Below are 26,368 nucleotides of genomic sequence, written 5' to 3'. Positions count from 1 at the left end.
TCACAGTCAAGATGAAAACCAAGCATAAAGGACATGAGTAGTGAAATAGATGGTTTCACGATCTATCCAGAAGATGTCGACCAAAGGAGCGCCATATGTAAAAAAAACCCACACACATACATAGATAATATCAAGAATATGAGATGTACTTAGTGTTATTGTGGTGTCTTCCCCCTTCCATTTCAGTTCTGAAGAAGGGTCTTGGCCCAAAGTGTCAACTGTTTATTCATTTCCATAGATGCTGAGTTCCTCCAGCAATTTTGTGTGTGCTGTTTCAGTATTATTTAGTTATTGAATTTGCTCTGAAGTTAATGGAAGAATTGAATAAAATGGCTTGCGGTGGCGTTTCTGGGCTGGATTGAGGCTCTGCCTAGAGTGGACTTGAGTTCACTTTTACAACTTATGCCACGTGCTACATACATTCAGTAGTCACTTGAGATTATGAACCTCCTGTACCTAATAAAGTGGCCACTGAGTGTATGTTCATGGTCTTTTGCAGCTGTACCCCATCCACTTCGAGGTTCGATGTGTTGTCCATTCAGAGACGCTCTGCACACTGCTGTTGTAACGTGTGGTTATTTGAGTTACTGTCCCCTTCCTGTCAGTTTGAACCAGTCTGGTCATTCTTCTATTTAGAGACACAGTGTGGAACAGGCCCTTCCGGCCCACTGAACTGCGTCACCTAGCAACCCACCGATTTAACCCTAGCCTAATCACGGGGCAATTTACAACGACCAGTTAACCAGTACATCTTTGGAATGTGTGAGGAAACTGAAGCACCCGGAGGAAACCCACATGCACACAGTAAGTAAGCACAAAATTTCCCACTGAGGACGTCAGAATTGAATTCCAAACTCTGATGCCGCAAGCTGTAATAGCGTTGTGCCAACCTCTACGTACCATAGTGACCAGAGGTCGCCTTTGACTTCTGTCATTAACAGCCTGTTTTCACACAAAGAACTGCCACTCACTGGATTTTTTTTTTTGTTTTTTGCACCATCCTCTGTAATCTTTAGAGACTGCTGTGCATTAGAAACACAGATCAACAGCTTCTGAGATACTCCAACCACCCCATCTGGAACCAACAATGATTCCATAGTCAAAATCATTCAGATCACATTTCTTTCCCCATTCTGGTGTTTGGTCTGAACAACAACTGAATCCCATGACCATGTCTGTATGCTTTTATGGATTGAGTTGCTGCCACATGATTGGCCAATTGGATATTTGCATTAATGAGCAGGTGTAAGATGTTCTTAATAGAGTGGCCCCGACTGTGTGCACAGCATCTGGTCAAAGTGTCAAGGAGCCAGATGTGGAGCAAAACCCTGAGGCAGATACCCAAACTACAGAGGGGCAACAACCCCCTGGTGCCCCTCCTCATTCCCCTTCTCTCATGGTCCACTCTCCACTCCTATCAGATTCTTTCTTCTTTAGCCATTTACCTTTTCCACCTATCAACTGCCAGCTTCTTGCTTCATCCCCTCCCCCACCACCCATCTTCCCTTTCACCTGGTCTTACCTGTCACCTTCCAGCTTGTTCTCCTTCCCCTCACCCTCCACCACCTTCTTATCCTGGCTTGTTCCCCCTTACCTTCCAGTCCTGAGGAAGGGCCTTAGTCCAAAACATTGACTGTTTATTCCTCTCCATAAATTGCTGCCCTAAATGCCAGTGTCATAATGGGCAGTTAGTATAGATGCTGCCCGATCTGCTGCGCTCCTTGAGCAGTTGTGCCTGTATACTTATTGTTGTATTTGTCATCACCATGTAAAGCGTTTACTCTGAACCTCGATGGGACGAATCCTTGTCTCATGGCTTCAGTCTCTTCATTCCACCTCTCTTGGTTAGTTGTTACTGTCACTTTGGAATTTCTTTCTGTACTGCTGCCTTCACACACCACTCTGTTGTTTTCTGCTGACTGTATTTATTAACACAAGGAGATTCTGCAGATGCCAGAAACACTCACAAAATGCCAGAGGAACTCAGCAAGCCAGGAAGCATCCATGGAAGAGAATAAATAGTCCACATTTTGAGCCAATATCCTTCATAGATGGAAGGGAAGAAACAGTCGACATTTCTGGCTGATACCTTTCATCATCTCCTCCATAGATGCTGCCTGACCTGCTGAGTTCCTCCAGCATTTTGTGTGTGTTGCTCTAAATTCATTGTATTTCTCATTACGATGCACACTGTACTACTCTGAATTTCACAACAGCCAAGAAATTTCACTGGAATTGACAAAAAAAACTAACAAATGCAAGCAAACAGGACCAGCTCAGAATGTTATCTTGATTGGCATTAACACGTTGGTCCAAAGCACCCATTTTCAAGCGTATGACCACTGTTCCCTCTAAGCTGCGCAGGTGCGTGGCTGTGCAGTAACTGAATGCTTCCACTCACATAGACTTTGATGCCATACAGCTGGGGTTTCCTTTTATATAATGGTTGTATAATTTTGAAATACCCTGTAAGTAGTGTTAATGAATATAATCCATATTCTAAATACAAGTGTACCACAAACTTTACTTTGAAACACTGACAGTGAAAAATCTGCTTGCATCTATAAGTTCTGATATCAATACTATATCTCAATGTGTGTGTAATCACTTGGATAATGGATTTCCTGATGATGAGTTAAGAGAATGGCAAGCTTTTGACCCTGTTGCTATTGCAAATATAACCAATTTAGAAGTTTGGAAAAGAGAACGTTGTGCGACTGACAAAAAATACTCAGCTACTATTAAGAACAACGATGAAAGCATTGCCTCAAAAATATCACAGTAATACTGTGATTTCAAATTTGTCATTTCTGAGGAAGTTAAGACTGGTTCAATTAAGACATTTACTGACATGTTGAACTACGTGTTTAGAAATGAAGAGTTTGAAGAACTATCAATTCTTGCTGGCATCGTTGGAACATTTCAAGTTTCTAGTGCATGGATTCAGTCCTATGAATTTAATCAAATGCAAATCTGGAAACAGACTAGAAGTGGACCATTTGTTTGATCTAATGAGGATTAAGATATGTCTTTCATCTGGATGGGAAATTAATCTGGACAGTGTTTATTGACAATGGATTTGTAATAAAGACAGATGAGAAAAAGTTTACAAAACATGAAAGACTTTTTGTTGTATTTCATTATACCCTTCAATAAATAAATAAAATCAAAAGTATGTGAAAGAATTTTCATTCCAAATATTCATAGTATGCATATTACAGAAAAAAAAATGCCAAGCAGTTTTCAGGCCGAGTAAAAATTTCCTGCTTATAAAAATGAAAAAGATAGAGGGAATATTGAGTGTGACTGTTTAACCATCAGTGTGATGCATGCATAAGCTGCTCACAAAAGAACTACTCAAGCCACGGTTCATTAAGAATCGTGTTAAATTTATTTATGTAATACATTGTAGAAAGCCATTCTTAAAGCTACATCTGTACAACCCATCTTATGACTGAGAGCACATCTCAGTATATACATCTGTTTCAAGCATGACCCCATGAAGGTGCTGCGTCTGCCATGGGAGTATGCAGGTTACAGGGACTCACTAATACAGTTACATTCAGAAAAAGGATTGAAGGTTAAACACGGGTAAAAGATTCTGAAGTGAATGACACGGAAAATGGCACACTAACCACAGGCACAGGATCCAGCCATTTTCTTTATTCTGTAGCTCACGGACACTGTACAGCATCAAAGAAGGGTCAGCGGTTCTCTTGCAAAATGAAAAAAAATGTTCCGATGTATTACCTGGAATATTCATTGACACTAACACTACGATTTACTGCATAGTAAAGCCTGCTATTTCTCATCTTGCTGTCATTTTCACCCCTGCCCGCCCCGCCCTCCCAGAGTAAAATAAAAATACCAAACCAGCGTGGTACCTGCTCAGTGGCAAAGCAGCTTTAAATCGACCAAGACAGAAGCGCCTACACGATCCCTACCCCTTCACAATCATTCAGCACAATATGTTAATAGCGTGTCGCAATTTAAAAAGGACTTCATAATCTGCACAAAAATCACAAGATTACAATACAACCTGCTAACAAACTACATGATAAATAGCAACTGGGGAGGAGACATGTCATGCACTAGGTACAGAGAAATCCTAACAATTCACAAAAAAACATTCATTAATAATCATGTAGTTAAAATGCTCATCAAGAATACACGCTTTGATTCTTAATTTTCGCTTCTTCCAGTTCAGGCATCTACTTGTGTTACAGCACAGCTGTTCAAAAAAGGCGAGGATGAGCAGAGTAATGGTACACTGAGGGTCTCAGGCAAACAGGACACCACACGGTACGAGCTATCATGTGCTGTCCAGCTTGGCAGATCAGACTACTGTTTTCAGACGAGCTCTCTTCAGTTTTGCATCTGTTCAAAGAACTTGTAGGTGGGGTTCTCGTACCCATTCTGCTGCATCTTGGAGAGGTGGCGCTCCTCTGGAGTTACGGCAGCGTCGACCTGCGGAGAGGGGAGAGAGGAAAAAGTAAGTGTGTGGGGAGAGTGGACAGCGCAAGTAGAGGAAAATGATCAAGCTAGGCCTCGGTGCGAAACGTCAACTGTTTGTTCATTTCCAAAGATGCTGCATGGCCCGCTGAGTTCCTCCAGCATTTTGTGTGTGTTGCTCTGGCTGGGATTTTATTCAATGTAGCACAGGAGAATGAGGGATCCTTATTGAGTGTATACAATCATGAGGGGCACCAAAATGTGAATCTGCCCCCTAGGTTAAGCTATTAAAAATTAGAAGGCATAGGTTTAGGGTGAGAGAGGAGAGGAGAGATTTAATTGGAAGCTGAGTGGCAATTATTTTTATCCAGCGGGTGGTCTGTATATGGAAGCTGCAAGGTGGTTGAGGCAGGTTACAGAATAGACAAGACAACTGGATGGATAGGAAAGGCTTTAGAAGGATATGGGCCAAATGCAGGCCAATGGGACCAGCTGAGATGAACATCTTGGGAAGCGTGGACCAGTTGGGTTGACGGGCCTGTTTCTACGTTGTACGACTAACACTGCAGTGATGCAGCCCTTGTGTAAACGGACTGAAGCTTTTCCTAGCTTGTCACTTATAATTACTTGCATATTGCTTCCTGACACTTCCCACGGAGACAGGATAAATTACATCAACTACAAACACGAACTCAGTGTTCAAGATACTGAACAGTTCCCGTCCTATCCATTTGTCCACCACATCAATATTTATCCTGAAAGTGCCACACTATTGAACTCAGCAACCATTATTACCCTAAAACAGGCTCCTGAACCAGTGTGGATAACTTCATTCATTTCAACACTGAACTGATCCCGCAAACTACAAACTACTTTCAAGGACTCTACAACTTATGTTCTCAGTATGAAACATAGAAAACTCACAGCACGATACAGGCCCTTCGGCCCTCAAAGTTGTGCCGAACATGTCCCTACCTTAGAAATTACTAGACTTCCCCATAGCCCTCTATTTTTCTAAGCTCCATGTACCTATCCAAAAGTCTCTTAAAAGACTCTATCGTATCCGCCTCCACCACCATTGCTGGCAGCCCATTCCACACACTCACTACTCTGAGTAAAAAACTTGCCCCTGACATCTCCTCTATACCTACTCCCCAGCACCTTAAACCTGTGTCCTCTTGTGGCAACCATTTCAGCCCTGGGAAAAAGCCTCTGACTATCCACACGATCAATGCCTCTCATCATGTTATACACCTCTGTCAGGTCACCTCTCATCGTCCATCGCTCCAAGGAGAAAAGGCTGAGTTCACTCAACCTGTTTTCATAAGGCATGCTCCCCAATCCAGGCAACATCCTTGTAAATCTCCTCTGAATCCTTTCTATGGCTTCCACGTCCTTCCTGTAGTGAGGCGACCAGAACTGAACACAGTACTCCAAGTGGGATCTGACCAGGGTCCTATATAGCTGCAACATTACCTCTTAGCTCTTAAACTCAATCCCACGATTGATGAAGGCCAATACACCGTATGTCTTCTTAACCACAGAGTCAACCTGCGCAGCAGCTTTGAGTGTCCTATGGACTCGGACCCCAAGATCCCCCTGATCCTCCACAGTGCCAAGAGTCTTACCATTAATATTATATTCTGCCATCATATTTGACCTACCAAAATGAACCACTTCACACTTATCTGGGTTGAACTCCATCTGCCACTTCTCAGTCCAGTTTTGCACCCTCTCAATATCCCACTTTAACCTCTGACAGCCCTCCACACTATCCACAACACCTCCGACCTTTGTGTCATCAGCAAACTTACTAACCCATCCCTCCACTTCCTCATCCAGGTCATTTATAAAATCACGAAGAGTAGGGGTCCCAGAACAGATCCCTGAGGCACACCACTGGTCACCGACCTCCATGCAGAATATGACCCGTCTACAACCACTCTTTGCCTTCTGTGGGAAATCCAGTTCTGGATCCACAAAGCAAAGTCCCCTTGGATCCCATGCCTCCTTACTTTCTCAATAAGCCTTGCATGGGGTACCTTATCAAATGCCTTGCTGAAATCCATATACACTACATCTACTGCTCTTCCTTCATCAATGTGTTTAGTCACATCCTCAAAAAATTCAATCAGGCTCGTAAGGCACGACCTGCCTTTGACAAAGCCATGCTGACTATTCCTAATCATATTATACCTCTCCATAAATCCTGTCTCTCAGGATCTTCTCCATGAACTTACCAACCACTTAAGTATGATTTTATTTATTTGTTCAGTTTGTCTTCCTTTGCGCATTGATTGATTGTCTTTGTGTGTGTAGTTTTTCACTGATTCTATTGTATTTCTTTGTTCTACTGTGAATGTCTGAAAGAGAGTGGATCTTTGGGTTGTATATGTTGAGTTAGTATGCGGAGTAGATCCTCCTGGCCCTTCATGCCGTGTCGCTCAGCAGCCTCCGATTTAACCCTAGCTTAATCACCGGACAATTTACATTGACCAATTAACCTACCAACCGGTAGAACTTTGGACTGTGGGAGGAAACCAGAGCACTCGGAGGAAACCCATGCGGTCACTGGGAGAACACACAAACTCCTTAAAGGCAGTGGCAGGAAATGAATCTGGGCTGCTGGTACTGTAAGGCATTGTGCTAACCACTGTGCTACCATGATGATAAATTTACTTTGAACTTTCATTACACTCCTCTGGTAACTACTCCCACTGACTGAGGAGATTCAGTGACGGACCATGAAGGGATCATAACCTTCACAGGTCAAAGCATAGAATGTAAAAGTTTTGGTGTTACTCTGCAACTTAGCAAAACAGTGGTTAGACCGTAGGAGTACTGCATGCTGTTTTGGTCACTACACTATAGGAAGGATGTGGTTGCACTGGAGAGTGTGCAGAGGAGAATGCACTGGATTGCAAGATTTTAGTTCTGGGAAGAAATTGGACAGGCAGGGTTTGTTTTTCTGGAGTGAAGGAGATTGAGGGGTTAGCTGACAGCAGTATATCAAATTATGAGAGGCATAGATAAGACAGGTGGTTAGAAACTTTAGCTCCTTGTATCAAAAACAAAGGCAGCATAGGAATTAGATAAAATTACCGTCTAAAAGGCATTTTGACAGGCACTTCAATAAGCAAAGCTCAGAAGAATATATCCCTAATGCAGAAAAATGAGATTAGTGTAGATGGAAGGATAGCATGGGGACAATTAGAATCAGGTTTAATATCACTGGCATACATCCTGAAATTTGTTGTTCTGCAGCAGCACTACATTGCGACACACAATAAAACTATAATTTACAACAAGAAATACCTATATATAAAAACATTAAATAACAAGTGGAAAAAGAAAAAAAAAATTAAGGAAGTGTTCATGGGTTTATTGTCCATTTAAAAATCTGATTGTGAGGGAGGGGAAGAAGCTGTCCCTAAAACATTGAGTGTGTATCGTGTGTATCTTCAGGCTTCTGCACCTCCTCCTTGATGGTAGCAATGAGAAGATGGCATGTCCTGGGTGACGGGGGTCCTTAATGATGGACACCACCTTTCTGAGGCATTGCCTTTTGAAGATGTCCTGGGTGCTGGAGGCTTTTACCCATGATACAGCTGACTGGGTTTGCAACTTTCTGCAGCTATTTCTGATCTTATCTGATGGCCCCTCCATAACAGATGGTGATGGGCTGAAAGGCCTGTTTTTTATGCTGTATGATTCTAGTAAATGTTGTCTGTGTTCTTTACAAAGCCTGGGGTATTCTCTCAGCAAGAGTAATTGTCCAAAGCTGAACCACACAGACAAGGCAGACAACCAATTCACATTGTACAGTACAGCACAGAAACAGGCCCCTTGGTCCTTGATACAAAACCCTCTGTACCCTAAGATCCCTCTGTACATCAGTATCCCTCTCATTTACTGCATGCTTTCTGCTTGCATCCGGTCACCCAAAATGCGATAGCTTACACTTCTCCGGATTAAACTCCATATGCCATTTCTCTGACCACATTTCTAACTGGTTTTCATCTTGCGGAATCCTTTGACAACCTTCTTCACATCCCTTCCAAATTTGCTTCGTTTTACTAATTACATTTTCATAGTCATAAAAACACTACAACCAGAAACAAGCCCTTCAGCCCATCTAGCCCACGCTGAACTGTTATTCTGCCTAATTCCATCGACCTCCACCCAGAAATGCTGAAACCACTTCCACTGGCAGCTCACAAAGTGAAGTTATTCCCCTTTAGGTTCCTCTTAAATATTTCATCTATTACACCACATAGTGACACTTGTTCCAGTATTCCTATATTGTGTTTGGGTCTTTTATAAGATTTTTTTCTGTTTCGAGTTAATTTCACAAAAAGCCACCAGTGCACAGAAGACTAACTAACTGAGCACAAGAACACTCTCACATATTTGGCCAAACCCTCTGTGCCTTTGCCTTAATGTTGTTTCTTTATATTAATATCAAACCCAAAGAAATCCTGTTACACTGAGTATCCTCATGTATTTAAGTTCATCGGTGGTATATCAGAGGACCTGTCTTGGGTCCAGCACCTAAGTACCATTACAAAGAAAGCACAGCAGCACTTCTACAAAGAAGTTTGCAAAAATTCAACATGTCATCTAAAATATTCACAAACTTTTGTAGAGAAAAAAAAACAAATCATGCAAACAATAGAAATTGCTTGCTTCTGTTGTTCGCATGATTTGTTTTTTTTCCCTCTTTCTCTGTAGGCACTGGGTGGGGGGGGGGGAGATTGGCCTTATTTTATTTAATTGAGTTCTTTTGAGTTCCTTGCTTTGTGCCTGCCCATAAGCAAACAAATTTCAAGGTTGCATAATTTATATATTTGTTGATAATAAATGCACTTTGAAACTTTGAGATGTGCAGTGGAGAGTATACTGACTGGTTGCATCACAGTCTGGTATTAATGCTCTTGTATGGAAAAAATCCTACAAAAAGTAGTGGATACAGCCCAGCCCATCATGGGTAAAGCCCTCCAACCTTTGAGTACATCGATCTACGTGGAGTGCTGTTGCAGGAAAGCAGCATCCATCAGCAAGGAACCTACCATCCAGGCCACGCTCTCTTCTCACCGCTGCCATTAGGTAGGAGGCCTCAGGACCCACATCATCAGGTTCAGGAACAGTATTACCCCTCAACCATCAGGCTCCTCAACAAGGAGATAACTTCACTCACCACAACAACAACCTATGGACTCACTTTCAAGAACCCTTCATCTTATGTTCTTGATACTTATTGCCCATTTATTATTTTTTTTCCCATTTGTTTGTATTCACTGTAAATGCCTATAAGAAAATGAATCTCAGTGTTGTACGCGATGACATTTATGTACCTTGATAATAAATTTACTTTGAACATTTCAGGTCGAGTTTCTTCATCAGGACTGGGAAAGATCTCAGCCTGAACCGTCGACCCTCAATATATTTCCATAGATGCTGCCTGAACTGCTGAGTTAATAAGCATTTTGTGTGTGTTACTGTGGATTTCCAGAATCTCTCGTGTTTATCACTCCCTTTGTGGGTGACCCCTGCAGTAAGACTCAGGCCTAAAGGGGGAAAATGACTGTGAGGGTGGCAACCTGTAACGAATTTCCACATTCAATCCACATGGAGCTGTTTGCTAACCCTGCACGGCAGCTTCACATCGAGGGACCTGAATGCAGCAATACAGTGATGGCTTCTAAGCTGCTGTGAGTGATGGAAATTGCCAGAATAAATCACCTGCATGATGCACAAGAAAAATGTTCACTAGATCCAGCATGAGACAGAATGATAGCTCAGTGATAAATCAAAACTGTGGTGAGGGGGTGGCAGTTGGAGAAAGAGTTAGAAAAATTAAAGGCAAGCCAGATCCCAGTGCTTACTTGGATTTAAGTGGCTGATGAATTACTTACCTCAACAACCCCATGATGGATAGATGTATACTGCTTCTTTTTCAGCATCACCAGAGTGATGACAATCACCGTTGCTATGACAACACCTCCAACCATGAGACCAATGATAGCTCCTTTATTTGATCCAACGTCCTCTGGGAAAAACACCTACAAAGAAGCACATAAATATAACTCCAACACCAACACTTCCCGCAGAACATTCATGAGACCGTGACTTACCGTAGTCAGAGAAAGCTTGGTGTCGCACTTTGCGGCGAGCATAGGATTTTATAATCCCTGCGTGTACTTAAAATGCAGCCCTTTATATCATTAGCAGAACAGCTGCTCGTTTGTGTTCATTAAGCCTCAAACATACAAGGTACTTAATCCTTTGAGAATTGTTGTGACATTTCACAAAACCATATGACTGTGATTTATTTGAGAAGTAATGTGCATCTGCAAATATTTCTGAACACTGCCTAGAAATTCAATTACTATAATGTAGACAGGCAGAGGTATATTATTTTTCTAAAGGGGAAAGTACTCTAAATGAAAAGCAATGTGAACTGGAAGACACGCCCAACTATATGTGATAGATAATTAAGATGACATTGAAAAGTGCATTCTTCCAAAATAATTTTAATTGACACAATAACCAGATTACACTTATTTCCATTTGCATCAATTATATTAGCATATGTAGGTCTTAAGTAAAAGGTGTGCAATCATACCCATTCTGAATTCTTGGCAGGACGTTGGTGTTGCTGTGGGCAGTGTAGTTTGTCACAGGGGAGATGTCAGGTGTTCCACAGGGATCTGTTCTGGGAACGCTACTCTTTGTGAGTTTATAAATGGATGAGGAAGTATTAGTAAGTTTGCAGATGACATGAAGGTCGGTGGTACTGTGGATAGAGTAGGTTTGCCGAGGGTTATAACTAGACATTGATAGGATGCAGAGCTGGGCTGAGAAGTGACAGATGGAGTTCAACCTGGTAAGGTGTGAAATAATTCACTTTGGAAGGTCAAATTTGAAGGCAGAATACAGGGTTAATGACAGGATTCTTAGAAGTGTGGAGGAACAGACGGATCTTGGGCTCTGCATCCACAGAACCCTCAAAATTGCTCTGCAAATTGATAGGGTTGTTGGCTTTCATTGGGGGAATGGGTTCAAGAGCCATGAGGTAACGTTGCAGCTCTATAACACCCTATTTAGACCACACTTGGAAATTTTGTGCTCAATTCTGGTCATCTCATTGTAGGAAGGATGTGTAAACGTTATAGAATTTGCCAGAATGCTGCCTGGATTAGAGAGCTTGCCTTTTGTGGATAGGCTGAGTGAGTTGGGACTTTTGCCTTTGGAACGAAGGAGGGTGAGAGGTGTACAAGGTGATAATACCCATTGATCTAGTGGACAAACAGAGACTCTTTCCCAGGTGGAAATGGCTAATACAAGGGGCACAATTTCAAGGTAATAGTCATAAGTCATACTTTATTAATCCCGGGGGAAATTGGTTTTCGTTACAGTTGCTCCATAAATAATATATAGTAATAGAACCATAAATAGTTAAATAGTAATATGTAAATTATGCCAGTAAATTATGAAATAAGGCCAGGACCTGCCTATTGGCTCAGGATGTCTGACCCTCCAAGGGAGGAGTTGTAAAGTTTGATGGCCACAGGCAGGAATGACTTCCTATGACGCTCAGTGCTGCATCTCGGTGGAATGAGCCTCTGGCTGAATGTAATTGGAGGAAAGTCAGAGGCAAATGGTTGTTGTTGTGATTTTTTTAAAAACAGAATGGTGGGTGTGTAGAATGCACTGCCGGGGTGGTGGTAGAGGCAGATATACAGTATCAGGAACATTTAAAACTCTTATATAGGCACATGGATGGTAATAAAATGGAGTACTATGTGGTAAGGAAGGGTTAAATTGATCTTAGAGTAAGGTAAAAAGTCAGCATAGTATTGTGGGCCAAAGGACCTGTACCTTGCTGTACCTGTACCTTGTCTATGTTCAATGAATTGCAGGGAGTGGGAGATGTAATGGGAATCTGCATTTGCTGGTTGCTAGCGACCTTGAGATGGTGCTAGAGAAGTCAATGTAGAGAAAAGACAGAAATGGACCACAGGAAAATGGGAGCAAGTTGAAAATTGGTAAAAGTGAAGGAATTTTGAAGTTGTGTGTGTGAGCAGAAGCAGCAGAAAAATGAATTTTTAATGCAAAGAAAAGGAGGTGATGGAGGTGGCCTAAGTAGGACTAAAACAATCCCTGTTCCACCTACCCCACAGAGACAGGCTCTATAAAGGTTACCACAGCTTGGACTTGGGAGTGAGTGGGCTGGAGTTAAAGGAGGTGGAAAAGGAGAGATCACGCTCAACATTACCCTGGGATTAGGAAACTTCAATTGTCAAAATGGCACAGGGAATTTAAGAGGGTTTTTAAGATTTAAGTGGTATTTAAATTAATTCAGTTTCTATCTTTACTTCAGCAATACTGACTAGAATGCATGGAAAGAGTGTGGGGAATCGCTATCCTCAGCATAACAGCGATGGTGAGAGAATTACAATGTAAGGAGGCTTCAATTATACAAAATTATGAAGGGTATACATAGGGTAAATGCAAGCAGGCTTTTACCACTGAGGTTGGGTGAGACTAGAACTACAGGTCAAGGGCGAAAGGTGAAATATTTAAGGGGAAGTTGAGGGGGAACTTCTTCACTCAGAGGATAGTGAGAGTATGGAATGAGCTGCCATCAGAAGTGGAGAATGCGAGTTTCATTTTTGAACATTTAATAGAAGTTTAGATTAGTAGATGGATGGGAGGTTCAGGTTCAGGTCTAAGACTAAGCAGAATAACATTAAAGCATGGGCTAGATGGGCCAAAGGGCCTGTTTCCGTGCTGTCGTGCTCAATGACTTGGGAGGTGATGGTGGTTTTACAGCAGCGCTGGAGATGGTCTGAGAAGATACTTCAAGTTACTGCAGCAGCTCTACAGAGCAGCAAGAACAGTGTGTCCAGGTTCAGTGGCTAGAACATCAAGCTTCACAAATTACGACATCCACTGTGGTACATCATCCATCAAAACACTCTCCTTGACATTGGGATAGCTTCCTCATTAATCTGCATATATAATTAACTGATGTTCTAAGAATTCATCTACTACAAGGATAAAATAGATCTGAAGTTGAAACTACAATTTCTCAAATCTCTAGATCACATCATTGAAGGAAGCAAAGAACAGGGATTAGAAGCAGGCTGGTAGAGCCTCATGTCAATACTTCTAGAGCCACAAGTGACACCGTGGCTGGGTAATTCCCACGGTGGTGAAAGGCCTAGATAGAGTGGACATGGAGGGGATGTTTCCTATAGTGGTGGAGTCTAGGCCCAGAGCGCACAGTCTCAGAATCGAGGGATATCCATTTAGAACAGAGATGAGGATGAATTTCTTTAGCCACAGGGTGGTGAATCTGTGGAATTTATTGCCATGGACGGCTGTGGAGGCCAAGTACATTTTAAGTAGAGGGTGATAGGTTCTTGATTAGTAAGGGTGTTAAAGGTTACAGGGAAAAGGCAGGAGAATTGGATTGAGAGGGATAATAAATCAGCCATGATGGAATGGCAGAGAGGACTCAATGAACCAAATGGCCTAATTCTGCTCCTATGTCTTAAGGCCTTAAAGAGAATAGAATGCTCACGATCCATAAAATGGAAAAGTTTGCCTGCTGCCTTGCACTGACAATGCTATTTCAGGATTAGGCTGGTATCCCTTAAAACTTGTTAAATTACTTGTAATATCTTATAAATATTCCACTAGCATCCATGTTATAGGCTTACTCACCAGCTTCTGGTGATGTACCTCGTAACCGGAGTCCTGCTGGAATTCAGTTTCCATCTTTACCTCAGCGATTTCCTCTGTCTTAATGCCAGTGAGCCCAGAACCTGAGTATAACACAGAGCCAATGAGGATCCTTTTCCCTGAAGAATACCTGATACAGATCGGGTGGTCAAGTTCTATGCCAAGCTACTATCAACTGATGGACGCTACGAATGACCTCAGTTCCAAGGCCGAGAAGGAGAAAATGTTGTCAAGTTAAGCAGTGTTCAAACGGGAGGGTGCAAGAGTGGGCAAGGGCAAGGTATGCAGAAATCCAAAAAAAAGACCCATAGATGACCCTCTTTTTGCCTGATTACTACCTTACCAAGAATGCCTTCCAACTTAATTGGGCATTTCGTCCTTGTTGTTAAGAGCAGACTATGCAGTAGAACCAAGGGAGAAAGTATTCTGATAAACCACACAGAATTAGTCAAAAGCGAAGCCAATGGATACCTGGTCGAGTGGTAAGTCCTCTGTCTGGCGCTGGCCGTGCGTCAACTGGTTCAACTGGGCATGGTTATTGAGAAATAGAAACAAAAGAGCAAGAAAAAAAAAATCAGCAACTGGCGAGGGAGACAAATTAGCAGCAACAAAAGGAAGCATGAGCGGTATCCATCATTAAGGAACCCATCACCCAGGGCATGCCCTCTTCTCATTGCTACCAGTGGGGAGGAGGTACTGGATCCTGAAAACACACACTCAACGTTTTAGGAACAGCTTCTTCCCCTCTGCCATCAGATTTCTGAATGCACCATGAACACTACCTCCCTACTTACTTAATTAAATATATATGTAAATATATATTATATATTAATGTAATTTTATTATTATGTATTGTAATGTACTGCTGCTGCATAACAACACATTTCACTGCATATGCTGGTGATATTAAACCTGATTCTGATTCAAAGTCTTTCCAAAAACCACAAGTCAAAAATCTCCGACAATCCAAACAGGTGGAATGGTGATGCGGCCGAGAAACTGGAACTGTACCTGCTTCAGTGTAACCCTCTCTCATGCCTTTGTAATCCAAAGGACAGAAAAACATGACACAGTTCAGCTAAACGTGACCCCTTGTTTATTACTAATAGAAAAATATTTATCTCTTGAATATTTATTGCTTATTTGTCTCTTGTTTTAAAGCTAGCTGGTAGTTGCAATTATAAAACTTCACTATTGTAGTCTACAAGAGCTTATATATAAAAACTCAATGAGAACATTAAAAATGAAAATCAAACTCATGATTTGAGGGTGGCTCAACACTATTACAGCCCCAGTGATCTAGGTACAATTCCTGCCGCTGCTGTACAGAATTTGTACAACATCCCTAAAAAAGCATATTCTGAAGATATGCAATATAGCAAATATTAATTTCAACAGCATCCAGTCTTCAGATCTGAGTGTGGGCTGTAGATAGAATTTAAAATGCAGCTCAGAACAATGGTGTTCATGGAGTTGCAGACTGCAATTGATTGCAACCCATTCACCTGAGATGCCTGCATCTGCATGAATGCAAGGAGGGAGGGAGGGAGGGAAAGAGAGGGGGGGGGGGGGAGAGAGAGAGAGAGAGAGAGAGAGAGAGAGAGAGAGAGAGGAGGGAGAGGGAGGGAGAGGGAGAGGGAGAGGGAGAGGGAGAGGGAGAGGGAGAGGGAGAGGGAGAGGGAGAGGGAGAGGGAGAGGGAGAGGGAGAGGGAGAGGGAGAGGGAGAGGGAGAGGGAGAGGGAGAGGGAGAGGGAGAGGGAGAGGGAGAGGGAGAGGGAGAGGGAGAGGGAGAGGGAGAGGGAGAGGGATGATTAACGCTCATTTTGGGTGTGCTGGTGTGAAGATCTGGAGGTGTTTGAAATTATGCACAACTCAAAGGAAACATTATGAATGCATTGTAACTGTGGAAATTGTCCTGTTGTTACTTTTGTTCTTTAATATATAAAATGTGATGTAATATTAGGTCAGAAGGCCTCTTCCAAGAGTGTCTCAAGTATGATGCCTGCTTGTTTGGCTGAATAAAGACTTCTACATCACCAGCTTCAATGTCTCTCCGGTGACTTCGTTCAGGATCACAACAATCCCCGTGACCACATGGGATTTCACCGCATACTCCGGTTTCCTCCCACATTCCAAAGTAGTAAGGGCTAGTAGGGTAATTGATCATGAGGGCGTAATTGGGTTTGTTGGGCCCGAAAGTACCCAGCCTAGACTGTGAATGTGGAATGAGCTGCCAGCTGAAGCGCTGGATGCAGGTTTGACTGCAATATTTAAATTTGGATAAGCACATGGATGGGAGGGGAATGGAATGGAGGGCTAATCCTGGTGCGGGTTGATGGGACTAGACAAAAGAACAGTTCTCCACGGACTGGATGGGCCAAAGGGCTGTCGTGCTCTAGGTTTAAGTGAGGATGAGCTATTTGCGTTTAGGGTGAATTGGCCAAGCTGAAATAAAAGATATAAACAGGGTAACATTTTAAAAATAAGTAAAATTCAGGAATACTGACTGCAAGGTCTGCAGAATGTTCTGGCCTAGATAAGCAGAAGAATTGGAGGGCCGAGGGAATACTTTCATCTCGAGAAGGACAGCACCTCCTAGCAACCCACACAATAATTAACATATCACCAGCACAATCTTCACCTTCCATTATGTTGTGGAAGATGCTGTGCTCTGCGAGCAGCTTAGACTGGATAAGCACTGGAGACACCATTGTTTCTGGAAAATACTGCAGTCTGCTTGTATTCTTAACCCTCCAGAGAATTATCACCTTTAAACTCCCTTCTGTGTTAAACTGTGCTTTCTCTTAGGGAAAAATAAACTGTGCTTTTCTGGCCAAAAGCAAGCATCAGCATTTGGTGGCCTTTTTCAATGACTGTGTGATGCTGTGCCAGCACCTTGCAGTTGCCTTCCATTATCACAGCCAGCTGCCAACCCTTACACACTGCGGCACTGCACTGCTGCTGAACGATGCCTTCAAATGGAATGGAAGAGTGCAATCACTTTGGTGAGGACCCATGATAATTAAGAGGGAATGAAAGTCCGGAGCTAAGTAAAGGCAACATGAGAAAAACATGTTCCTTGAAACAGAATGAGGAAATCTACAGATGCTGGAAATCTGAAATAAAAACAGGAAAAAAATCTGAAATAAAAACAGGGGGAAAAAAGCTGGAAACACTCAGCAAGTCAGGTAGCATCTGTGAGGAGAGGAACCATTAATATTTCAAACCTGAGATGCTTAAATCAGAACTGGGAAAGAGATTTATAAGGTAAAAGCTAATTTTCATTTGCAATATCCACTTCTGTCCAATTTAAACTTATCCTTTATTCACATCAGGATCACCGGACTCAATAAAAACAGACACTTTCCCCAAGCAGCAATGCTGATCAACACCCACCCCACCACATTCCCAACCACCACTACTTTATCATTTCCTGTCAGCCACCTTATGTACAGACACTCCTGTGCCTAGCATCACTCTATGGACATACAATCAATGTATACAAGTTGTCTTATGTATATATATTAATTGTTTCTTTTGGTGCTGCATCGGATCTGGAGTAACAATTATCTCATTTTCCTTTGCTTACTGGAAATGACATTAAAAAATTTTTGAATCTTTCTCAGTTCTGACGAAGAGTTTTTGACCAGAAACATTAGCTGATTCTCTCCTCAAAGATGCTGCCTGACCTTCTGTGTGTTTCCAAAATTTTCTGCTTTAGTATACATTGGGAAAAATGTGTTTTGATGAGAATTTCAGTTAGAAGCTTTTACTCTGAACTGGTGAATTATGTAATCCAATTACACAGAATAGAATGAGGATTGAGATCCCTGCCATTCAAAGGATAGCTACCAAAAGAAATGGGAAAAAGTTTGGGGAAAAAAAAACTGCCTGCATTCCTTATTACTACAAAGGGGATAAACTAATTTGCTTCTATTTTTTTCTGAGCTTAAGATGAAGGGAGCTGGTAGCAGGGATTGATCAGATGGGTACCGATACCATCTGGTAGTTTTGTGTTTGCCCTTGAAATGTTCGCTCAGGGACTTTACAACTCATGCTCTGAGTATTATTTATTTTCTGCACAATTTGTCTTCTTTTGCAATTGGTTGTTTGTTAGTCTTTGCTTATGCATATGTTTTTTTCTTTTTAACAGATATTTCACTTTAGCACAGGCCTTCCAGCCCAATGAGTTTGCACCACATAATTATACCAATGTGCCAAGATGACCAACTAACCTGCACATCCTTGAACTGTGGGAGGAAACCGGAGCACCTGGAAGAAATCCACGTGATCACGGGGAGAACATACAAACTCCTTACAGACAGTGGTAGGAATTGAACCCTGGTCGCTGGCATGCAATGGTGTTATGCTAACCACTACGTCCCAAATCATCAGTATCATGAGTTTTTTTTTTCTACTTTTTATGCTCTCACAAATTCTATTACATTTCTTTATTTTCCTCTAACTGCCCGCAAGAAAATGAATCTCAAGGTTGTACGTGGTAACTTTGATACTAAATTTACTCTGACTTGTCTTTGACCAGATTTCCATTAAAACAATCTACAGTACCTCCCATTTAAGACAGTGCCAGCTTCAATGACACAGTCCAGTTCGTGCAGAGTAAAGCTCCCTCTTTTATCCCTCAGCAACATGCACCCTTCCAAACTCATTGTCACATTGAGATTGTAAATCCTTGCATTCATTTCCCTGTCTGCTCTCTTGCTACTTGAACTTTTAGTGCCAGACTGAGTCACCGCTGGGATGTAGAAATTTATATTATAAAATGAGCTTTACTTGGCCCACTGTTTGTATAACCAACTACCCTCAGTCTACCTATCGAAGACTGGAAGGTCTAGATGCAGTGGGAGTGGACATATTTCCTATAGTGGGGGAACTTAGGACCAGAGGGCATAGCCTCAGAATACAAGGATACCCCTTTAGAACAGAAATGAGGAGGGATTTTTTTAGATAGCAAGTCTGTGGAATTTACTGCCGCTGACAGCTGTGACAGCCACGTTATTGGGTATAGCTAAAGCAGAGGTTGATAGGTTCTTGATTAATAAGGGAGTCAAGGGGTACAGGGAGAAGACAGGAGAGAGGGGATGAGAGGGATAATAAATCACCCATGATGGAACGACAGAGCAAACTTGATGGGCCGGATGGCCTAACTCTGCTCCAATGTCTTATGGTCTTATCTGCACACGGGTCAGTCATGGCACCACCTTCATCCAAATACGCTCCGATCACGGCTTTAAATCTAAGATTGTTGGCGCTGGGATGTGTGGTGACACTTGCAGGCCACTCAGAGCACATCCCTAGGTTGGTTATTAATGGAAATGACATATTTGTTTTGACATACATGTGTTAAAAATAAATGAATCTGAATATTAACACTCGGACAAAATTCGGCTGATTCAACTTCAAACATTGACCCCCTCCCCACAGGAGCAGCCTGACATGCTGGATATTTCTAGCTTTCTCTGTTTTAGATTTCCAGCATCTGCAGATCTTTTCACTTTCTAAAACCCCAGGAGTTGGATTCAGTTTCTCCAATGACAGCCTTCAAGTAATCCTTAAAGTGGACTTCAACTCCACCAGTCCGAGTTGCATTTGGACTCCAGAGGCAAAAGATCAGTCAAAACTACTGCCACTCACTCTTAAGTTTAACTGCTAAAAATATTTTATTTCTTTTAAAATTTACTGAATTAGGTAACTGCTTTCTTTCATGGTGAATTTCACCTGGTTTAGCATGTTTAAATGAGCAATTGATAATTATTAAAATGACGAAGCATTACACGGGTAATCAAGTTTTCAGAACCTAATTACATTTATCAGAGCAGAAAGGGCTGGGCTGAAGATCACACAGTTAATAATAATTAGGTTTAAGTTTTAAGCAGCACTTTTTTTTTGCTGTAGGCCCCTTCACCTTGTCTGTGTAGCCTTTCAATCCGTGTTTGGTGCAGTTAGACACACAGGTAGATTAGATCTATTCAATTTAACTCAATTCAACATATCCTGCAAACCAGGACATCATTTCCATTTCGCCAGCAGAGATAAAACAGAACTGCATATTCGATGAGGGAGAGCGAAACAAGCAGAGAATAAAAATATGTGGATACAGTGAGAATAAGACATGCTTTCTTCAGTCGCTTCCACTTTTATGGAAAGGAATTCCAGAGTTTTGGGCTTTGGCAATCCCAACAAATGACCAAATATGGGAATGACTGGGAGGCCAGAAGTGGAAGAATGCAGATCTATTTTGTTGTTATTTTTATTTCAATTTAGAGATACAGCGTGGAACAGGCCCTTTCGGAAACCAAACCACGCCACCCAGCAACTTAACCCTAGCCTAATCACAGGACAATTTACAAGACCAATTAATCTACTAACCGGTACATCTTTGGACTGTGGGTGGAAGCCGGAGCAGATTTTGACTGGCTGAGCTTGGTTGAAGGACTATAACTAGACCTAGCCCTTCCAGAATGGAGTAGGGAAGGGAGTGGAGAAAGAAATGATTCAGGACTCCTGATCAAGTGGCCTTTGCCCACTCATGCTCAAGTAAAGTCTGCGATTGTGAACTTCAATTTCTAAGTGGTTCCTGAGGGAAGAGGGGAAGGAGTGAGAAATATGCTTTGGGCCACATACAGAAAAGATGGCTCCTATATTGACCTGCAGAGAAATTTTTAAAAAAGATACAAAGCACTAAGGCAAATGAAGAGACATGTGCCAGATTCAGATAATATTTTCATAAAATTATTATGCTATATTTCCTGAAGGTCGAAAGAGATGAGTAATTAGAATCCTTCTTTCAACACCAAAGGAAATTGTTGTCCAGTTTACTGCTACTCAATTAAAACGGAACAAAACAACTATTTCCCTCCGGCTGTCAGTGGTTTAATTATGATATTAGATGTTATTTTCTACTAATATGAAATGCATGCAGATAAATAAATAAAACATTTTAAATGTAAAGTCCACAGATATGTTATTCCAGCAAAATTATAAAGCACATCAACTCAGACTAACAACCTGGAACATAATATTTCTGCTAATAACTATGATCTCCCATAGCTTTGAGTTCCAGCTCCCATTACCTTCATTCTCTGTGTTAGCAGGGATGGAGTCAATGACAAAAGGGTGTGGAGGTTGAAGGTCATCCAGACTGAACTCCCCGTCATCCGGTAGAAGTTCTATTGTTGTTTTTGTCTCAGAGAGGGAGGGGACCAAGGCGTCGTTGCCATAGCTAATTCGCGTGTCGCTGACTGAGTTTGCCATCATGTCATCCATGTAGTTCCGCTCCTTCTGTAGCAGTTCGTCTGTAGTAACACAAATCATGTTTTTGGAATGGTGAAACAGCAATGGCTCAACAATACCATCTGCATGCAAGAGATTTACCCTGATTTAATTTCAAGTTAAAACATAGAACAATGCAGCACATTGGGGCCGGCTGGTGGTGCAATGAGATCAGCGCCGGACTCTGGAACAGAGGTTCCCGGGTTCGAATCCAGTCGGGGCCGCTCCTGAGTACGTTTTCCATCCGTGCCGGGTTGAGTGTCGAAATCACAACTCGACCTCGTAAAATAAAGGGAAAAATACTGCGAAATGTCTGTGTGAGGAGTGGCGCACCACGCAGTCTCTCTCTCACTCTGCGCCTTGTAAAGGCATGAAAAAGACATCGTCCCACCAACATCGCACATGCATGGACGTAGATGCACACGCCAAAAAAAAAAGAACAATGCAGCACAGTACAAGCCCTTGGGCTCACAATGTTTTGCTGTCAGGGTGTATTTTAGAGATGCAATATAGCAAATATTAATTTCAACAGCAAACAAACTTCTGATCCGACTATGAATTGTAGATTGAATTTAACATGCAGCTTGGAACAATGGTCTTCATGGAGCTATATTTTAGTGTAAATAGCAGACCAGGAAACATCCAATTACTGGAGTTCTTTGAAGATATGACGAGCACAGTAGATAGAGGGGAACAGATGGATATTATTTACTTGAATTTCCAGAAGGTGTTTGATAAGGTGCCACATAAAAGACTTATCCGTAAGATAAGGATGCATAGAGCTGGAGTGATATATTAGCATGGATAGAGGATTGGTTAACTAATAGAAAGCAGAGAGTTGGGACACATGGGTGTTACTTTGGTTGGCAATCTGTGGTGAGCAGTGTCACAGGTGTCAGTGCTGGGCCCGCAGCTGTTCACGATATACATTAACTATCTAGAGAAAGGGACTGAGTGTAGTGCATCTAAGTTGCTGATGATACTAAATTGAATGATATAGCAAATTGTACAGATCTGGAGAGTGTCAGAGAGATATAGGTAGGTTAAATGAGTGGGCAAGGGTCTGGCAGATGGAGTACAATGTTGGTAAATGCGAGGTCATCTACTTTGGAAGGAAAAATGAAAGAGCAGATTATTATTTAAATGGTAAAAAATTGCAGCATGCTGCTGTGCAGAGGGATTTGGGAGTGCTTGTGCATGAATCACAAAAGATTGGTTTGCAGGTGCAGCAGGCTATCAAGAAGGCAAATAGGATGTTGGCCTTCATTGCAAGAGAGATTGAATTTTAAGAGCAGCTAGGTTATGCTGCAACTGCACAGGATACTGGTGAGGCCTTATCTGGAGTACTGATAAACAGAGTAGGCCCTTGGTCTCGGCCTGAAACGTCGACTGTACCTCTTCCTAGAGATGCTGCCTGGCCTGCTGCGTTCACCAGCAACTTTGATGTGTGTTGCAGATTTCCTCATGTTTGCGTACTGTGTGCAGTTCTGGTCTCCTACTTGAAGGAGGATTTACTGGCTTTGGAGGCGGTGCAGAGGAGGTTGATTCCATAGATGAGGGGGTTAAACTATAAGGAGAGATTGAGTCACCTGGGACTGTACTCACTGGAATTCAGAAGAATGAGAAGAGATCTTACAGAAACATATAAAATTATGAAAGGGATAGATTGGATAGAGGCAGGAAAATTGCTTCCACTGATAGGTGAGACTAGAACTAGGGGACATAGCCTCAAGTTTCAGGGGAGTAGACTTAGGATGGAGATGATGAGGAACTCCTTTCCCCAGAGAGTGATGAGTCTGTGGAATTCTCTGCCCAATGAAGCAATGGGGGCTACCTCAGTAAATATATTTGACAAGGTTGGATAGATTTTTGCATAGTAGAAGAATTAAGCATTATGGGGGAAGGCAGATAGGTGGAGATGAGTCCATGGCCAGACCAGCCAAATCCTATTGAATGGTGGAGCAGGTTTGACGGACCAGATGGTTTACTCCTGCTCCTATTTCTTATGCTTCTTATGTTAATTCACTTGAGATTACTGCATATGCATGAATGCAATCAACACCCCATTGCACGAATATGACTCAGAGACCAAAGTAATTAACACTCAGTTTGGGTGTATTGGTGGGGAAGTCCCAAGCATTTAAAAAATTACATGCAACTCAAAAGAATTTTATGTGTATTGTAACTATAGAAACTGTCCTGTTACCTTTGTTCTTTAAGATATAAAAATGTGGTGTACCATTGGGTTGGAGTGTCCCTCTCTCCTGAGTGACTCAGCTCTTGTGTGTCCCAAATAAAGACCATTATATACACCCACAAACAAGAGAAAATCTGAAGATGCTGGAAATCCAGAGCAACCCACACAAAATGCTGGAGGAAATCAGCAGGCCAGGCAGCATCTATGGAAAAGAGTACAGTCAACATTCGGGCCGAGACCCCTCAGTGGACTGTACTTCTTCATTCATCTACCCAGCTGCGACTCTCCAGTGGTTTCGTTCAGTCACCATAGTGCCAACATTTTAACCTATTCTAAAATCAATCCAACCCTTCCCTCCTGCATAGCCTTCAGTTTTTCTCTCATCCATGTGCCTATCTTGTGTGGCAGGGTGGAGATACATCTCTACCAAAGGAGGTGCAAGGTGCTCCTTCCCTCTGCTAGCTTGCAGATCACCATTGAGCAAGGCGTAGCATCTGTTTAGCTCTCCCCCCTCCAATCAGGGTCACCATTGGAGCAGGTGGTGGATGGTCGTATGAGCAGCTGGAGCATATCTCAAGTACTGGTTATACAACCACTGACACCAGGCAGACAGTCTAAGTACGCATTATAGCTGGGGTCAACTCTCTTGTAAAGACACTGCCCAGAAGGCGGCAATGGCAAACCACTTCTGTAAAAAAATTTGCTAAGACCATGATTACCCACACTATAGGACATGGCACATGATGATGATGCACCCATCTAAGGGTTTCTTAAATGACCCAGTGTATCACAATGACTAGCTATTTCCACTGCCACTAATACTGCCTTACCCTGTCTTCATCTCACCAAACGCACATAGATTTGACTGATCCAAACCCCAGCTGTCTACCTCCCTTGCTTTAGATCCAGTGGAAACAACGCACACAAACTCAGCAGGTCAGGCAGCACCAATGGAGGGAAATAAACTGTTGGCGTTTTGGGCTGAGACCTTCCGTTAGAACTAGAAAGCAAGGGGAAAGAAGCCAGAATCTACTTCTGGTAGAGTTGAGGCCATCCAGTTTTGTTCTCTCTCCCCTGCCTAAGATCACTTTTGGATTTCAACAGGACTTTGTTAAGCAATACCTCTATTTTTCAATCCTCTTTTTTTCCCATATCAGTGACATTACTCTTCAATCTCCTCTTGCTCTGGTGTCTTCATGGATTTTATCACCTGGAATGACTTCCCCTAAACTCAGCCTCAGATTTAATCTGCCAAGCTTCTGAGCACTGAAATCCCTTATCAATCTCTCTGTCTCATTCATTTCCTTAAAAAGTCCAGGCTTTTGGATGCCGACCCCAGGATCTGAGATTGCTCAGTAATTTTGCTAAATAGTGCAGTGACATAGCTGGACGACTATCCCATAATTCCATCAACCCAACTTCTGGTGCGGAGTTTGCTTTAATTTAAAATTTCTATTTTTGTGACTCTGAAACTTCTTCTGAGCGTTCTGGTTTCCTCTCATATCTCAGACTTGTGGAGTTATAGGCTAATTGGCCATTGCAAACTATCTGGGGTGGTTAGCGCGATGCTAATACATCTCAGGGCACCCGAGTTCAGAACTAATCTCCAACGTCACCTGCAAGGAGTTTGTACGCTCCTCCCATGAACGTGTGGGTTTCCTCCCACAGTCCAAAGTTGTATGGGTCAGTAGGTTACTTGCTCATTGTAAATTGTCCCATGATTAAGCTAGGGTTAAAGTCGGTGGCACAGTTTGTTGGGCTATAAGGGCCTGTTCTGTGCTATATCTGTAAATAAATAAGTAAATCCCTAGAGTAGATGTGCGTTTATTATGTGCCGTGTCGTATGACGTGAGCTATCGTGGTCAAATGACTATGGTTGTACTTGGCAAATTTTCAATAGACAATATGTGCAGGAGTAGGCCATTCAGCCCTTCGAGCCAGTACCGCCATTCACTGTGATCATGGCTGATCACCCACAATCAGTATTCAGTTCCTGCCTTATCCCCATAACCTTTGATTCTGCTATCTTTAAGAGCTCTATCCATCTCTTTCTTGAAAGCATCCAGAGACTTGGCCTTCTGGGACACAGCATTCAATACATCCACCACTCTCTGGGTGAAAAAGTTTTTCCTCAACTCCGTTCTAAATGGCCTATCCCTTATGCTTAAACTGTGGCCTCTGGTTCTGGACTCGCCCATCAGCGGGAACATGCTTCCTGCCTCCAACGTGTCCAATCCCTTAGTAATCTTATATGTTTCAATAAGATCCCCTCTCAGCCTTCTAAATTCCAGAGTATACAAGCCCAGTCGCTCCAATCTTTCGACATATGACAGTCCCGCCATCCCGGGAATTAACCTTGTGAACCTACGCTGCACTCCCTCAATAGCAAGAATGTCCTTCCTCAAATTTGGAGACCAAAACTGCACACGGTACTCCTACAGAAATGGTTTGTCATTGCCTTCTTCTGGGCAGTGACTTTACAGGATGAGTGACTCCGGCCAGTATCAATATTCTTCAGAGATTGTCTGTCTAACCAGGACTTGTGGTATGTACCAGCTGCTCATACCACCATCCACCACCTGTAGCCATGGCTTCACGTGATCCTGATCAGGGATTAAACAGGTGCTACACCTTGCCCAAGGGTGACCTGCAGGCTAGCAGAGTGGAGAGCCTTCC

The 26,368-nt window shown here is 42.4% G+C and overlaps 1 protein-coding gene across 4 annotated transcripts in view; it reads right to left on the bottom strand.

Moving 5' to 3' along the window:
- Window positions 1–3,368: 3,368 nt before the first annotated feature.
- Window positions 3,369–26,368, bottom strand: part of appa (amyloid beta (A4) precursor protein a) — a 216,980-nt gene continuing 193,980 nt past the window's right edge. For 2 of the 4 annotated variants that reach the window (XM_072259874.1, XM_072259872.1), the window contains 5 exons: window positions 21,297–21,518; window positions 14,674–14,727; window positions 14,185–14,285; window positions 10,368–10,514; window positions 3,369–4,467 (listed from right to left, as the gene is read on the bottom strand). In XM_072259874.1, coding sequence (XP_072115975.1) covers window positions 4,366–4,467; window positions 10,368–10,514; window positions 14,185–14,285; window positions 14,674–14,727; window positions 21,297–21,518 — 626 coding nt within the window. In that variant the 3' untranslated portion in view covers window positions 3,369–4,365. The remainder of the gene's footprint in view (window positions 4,468–10,367; window positions 10,515–14,184; window positions 14,286–14,673; window positions 14,728–21,296; window positions 21,519–26,368) is intronic. The other 2 variants (XM_072259876.1, XM_072259873.1) reach the window with 1 other exon arrangement.

The sequence above is a fragment of the Mobula birostris genome, chromosome 6, assembly GCF_030028105.1.
Source record: "Mobula birostris isolate sMobBir1 chromosome 6, sMobBir1.hap1, whole genome shotgun sequence".
Lineage (NCBI taxonomy): Eukaryota > Metazoa > Chordata > Chondrichthyes > Myliobatiformes > Myliobatidae > Mobula > Mobula birostris.
Note: the sequence above shows the minus strand (reverse complement) of the source record. Positions and strands in the feature narration are given on the sequence as shown.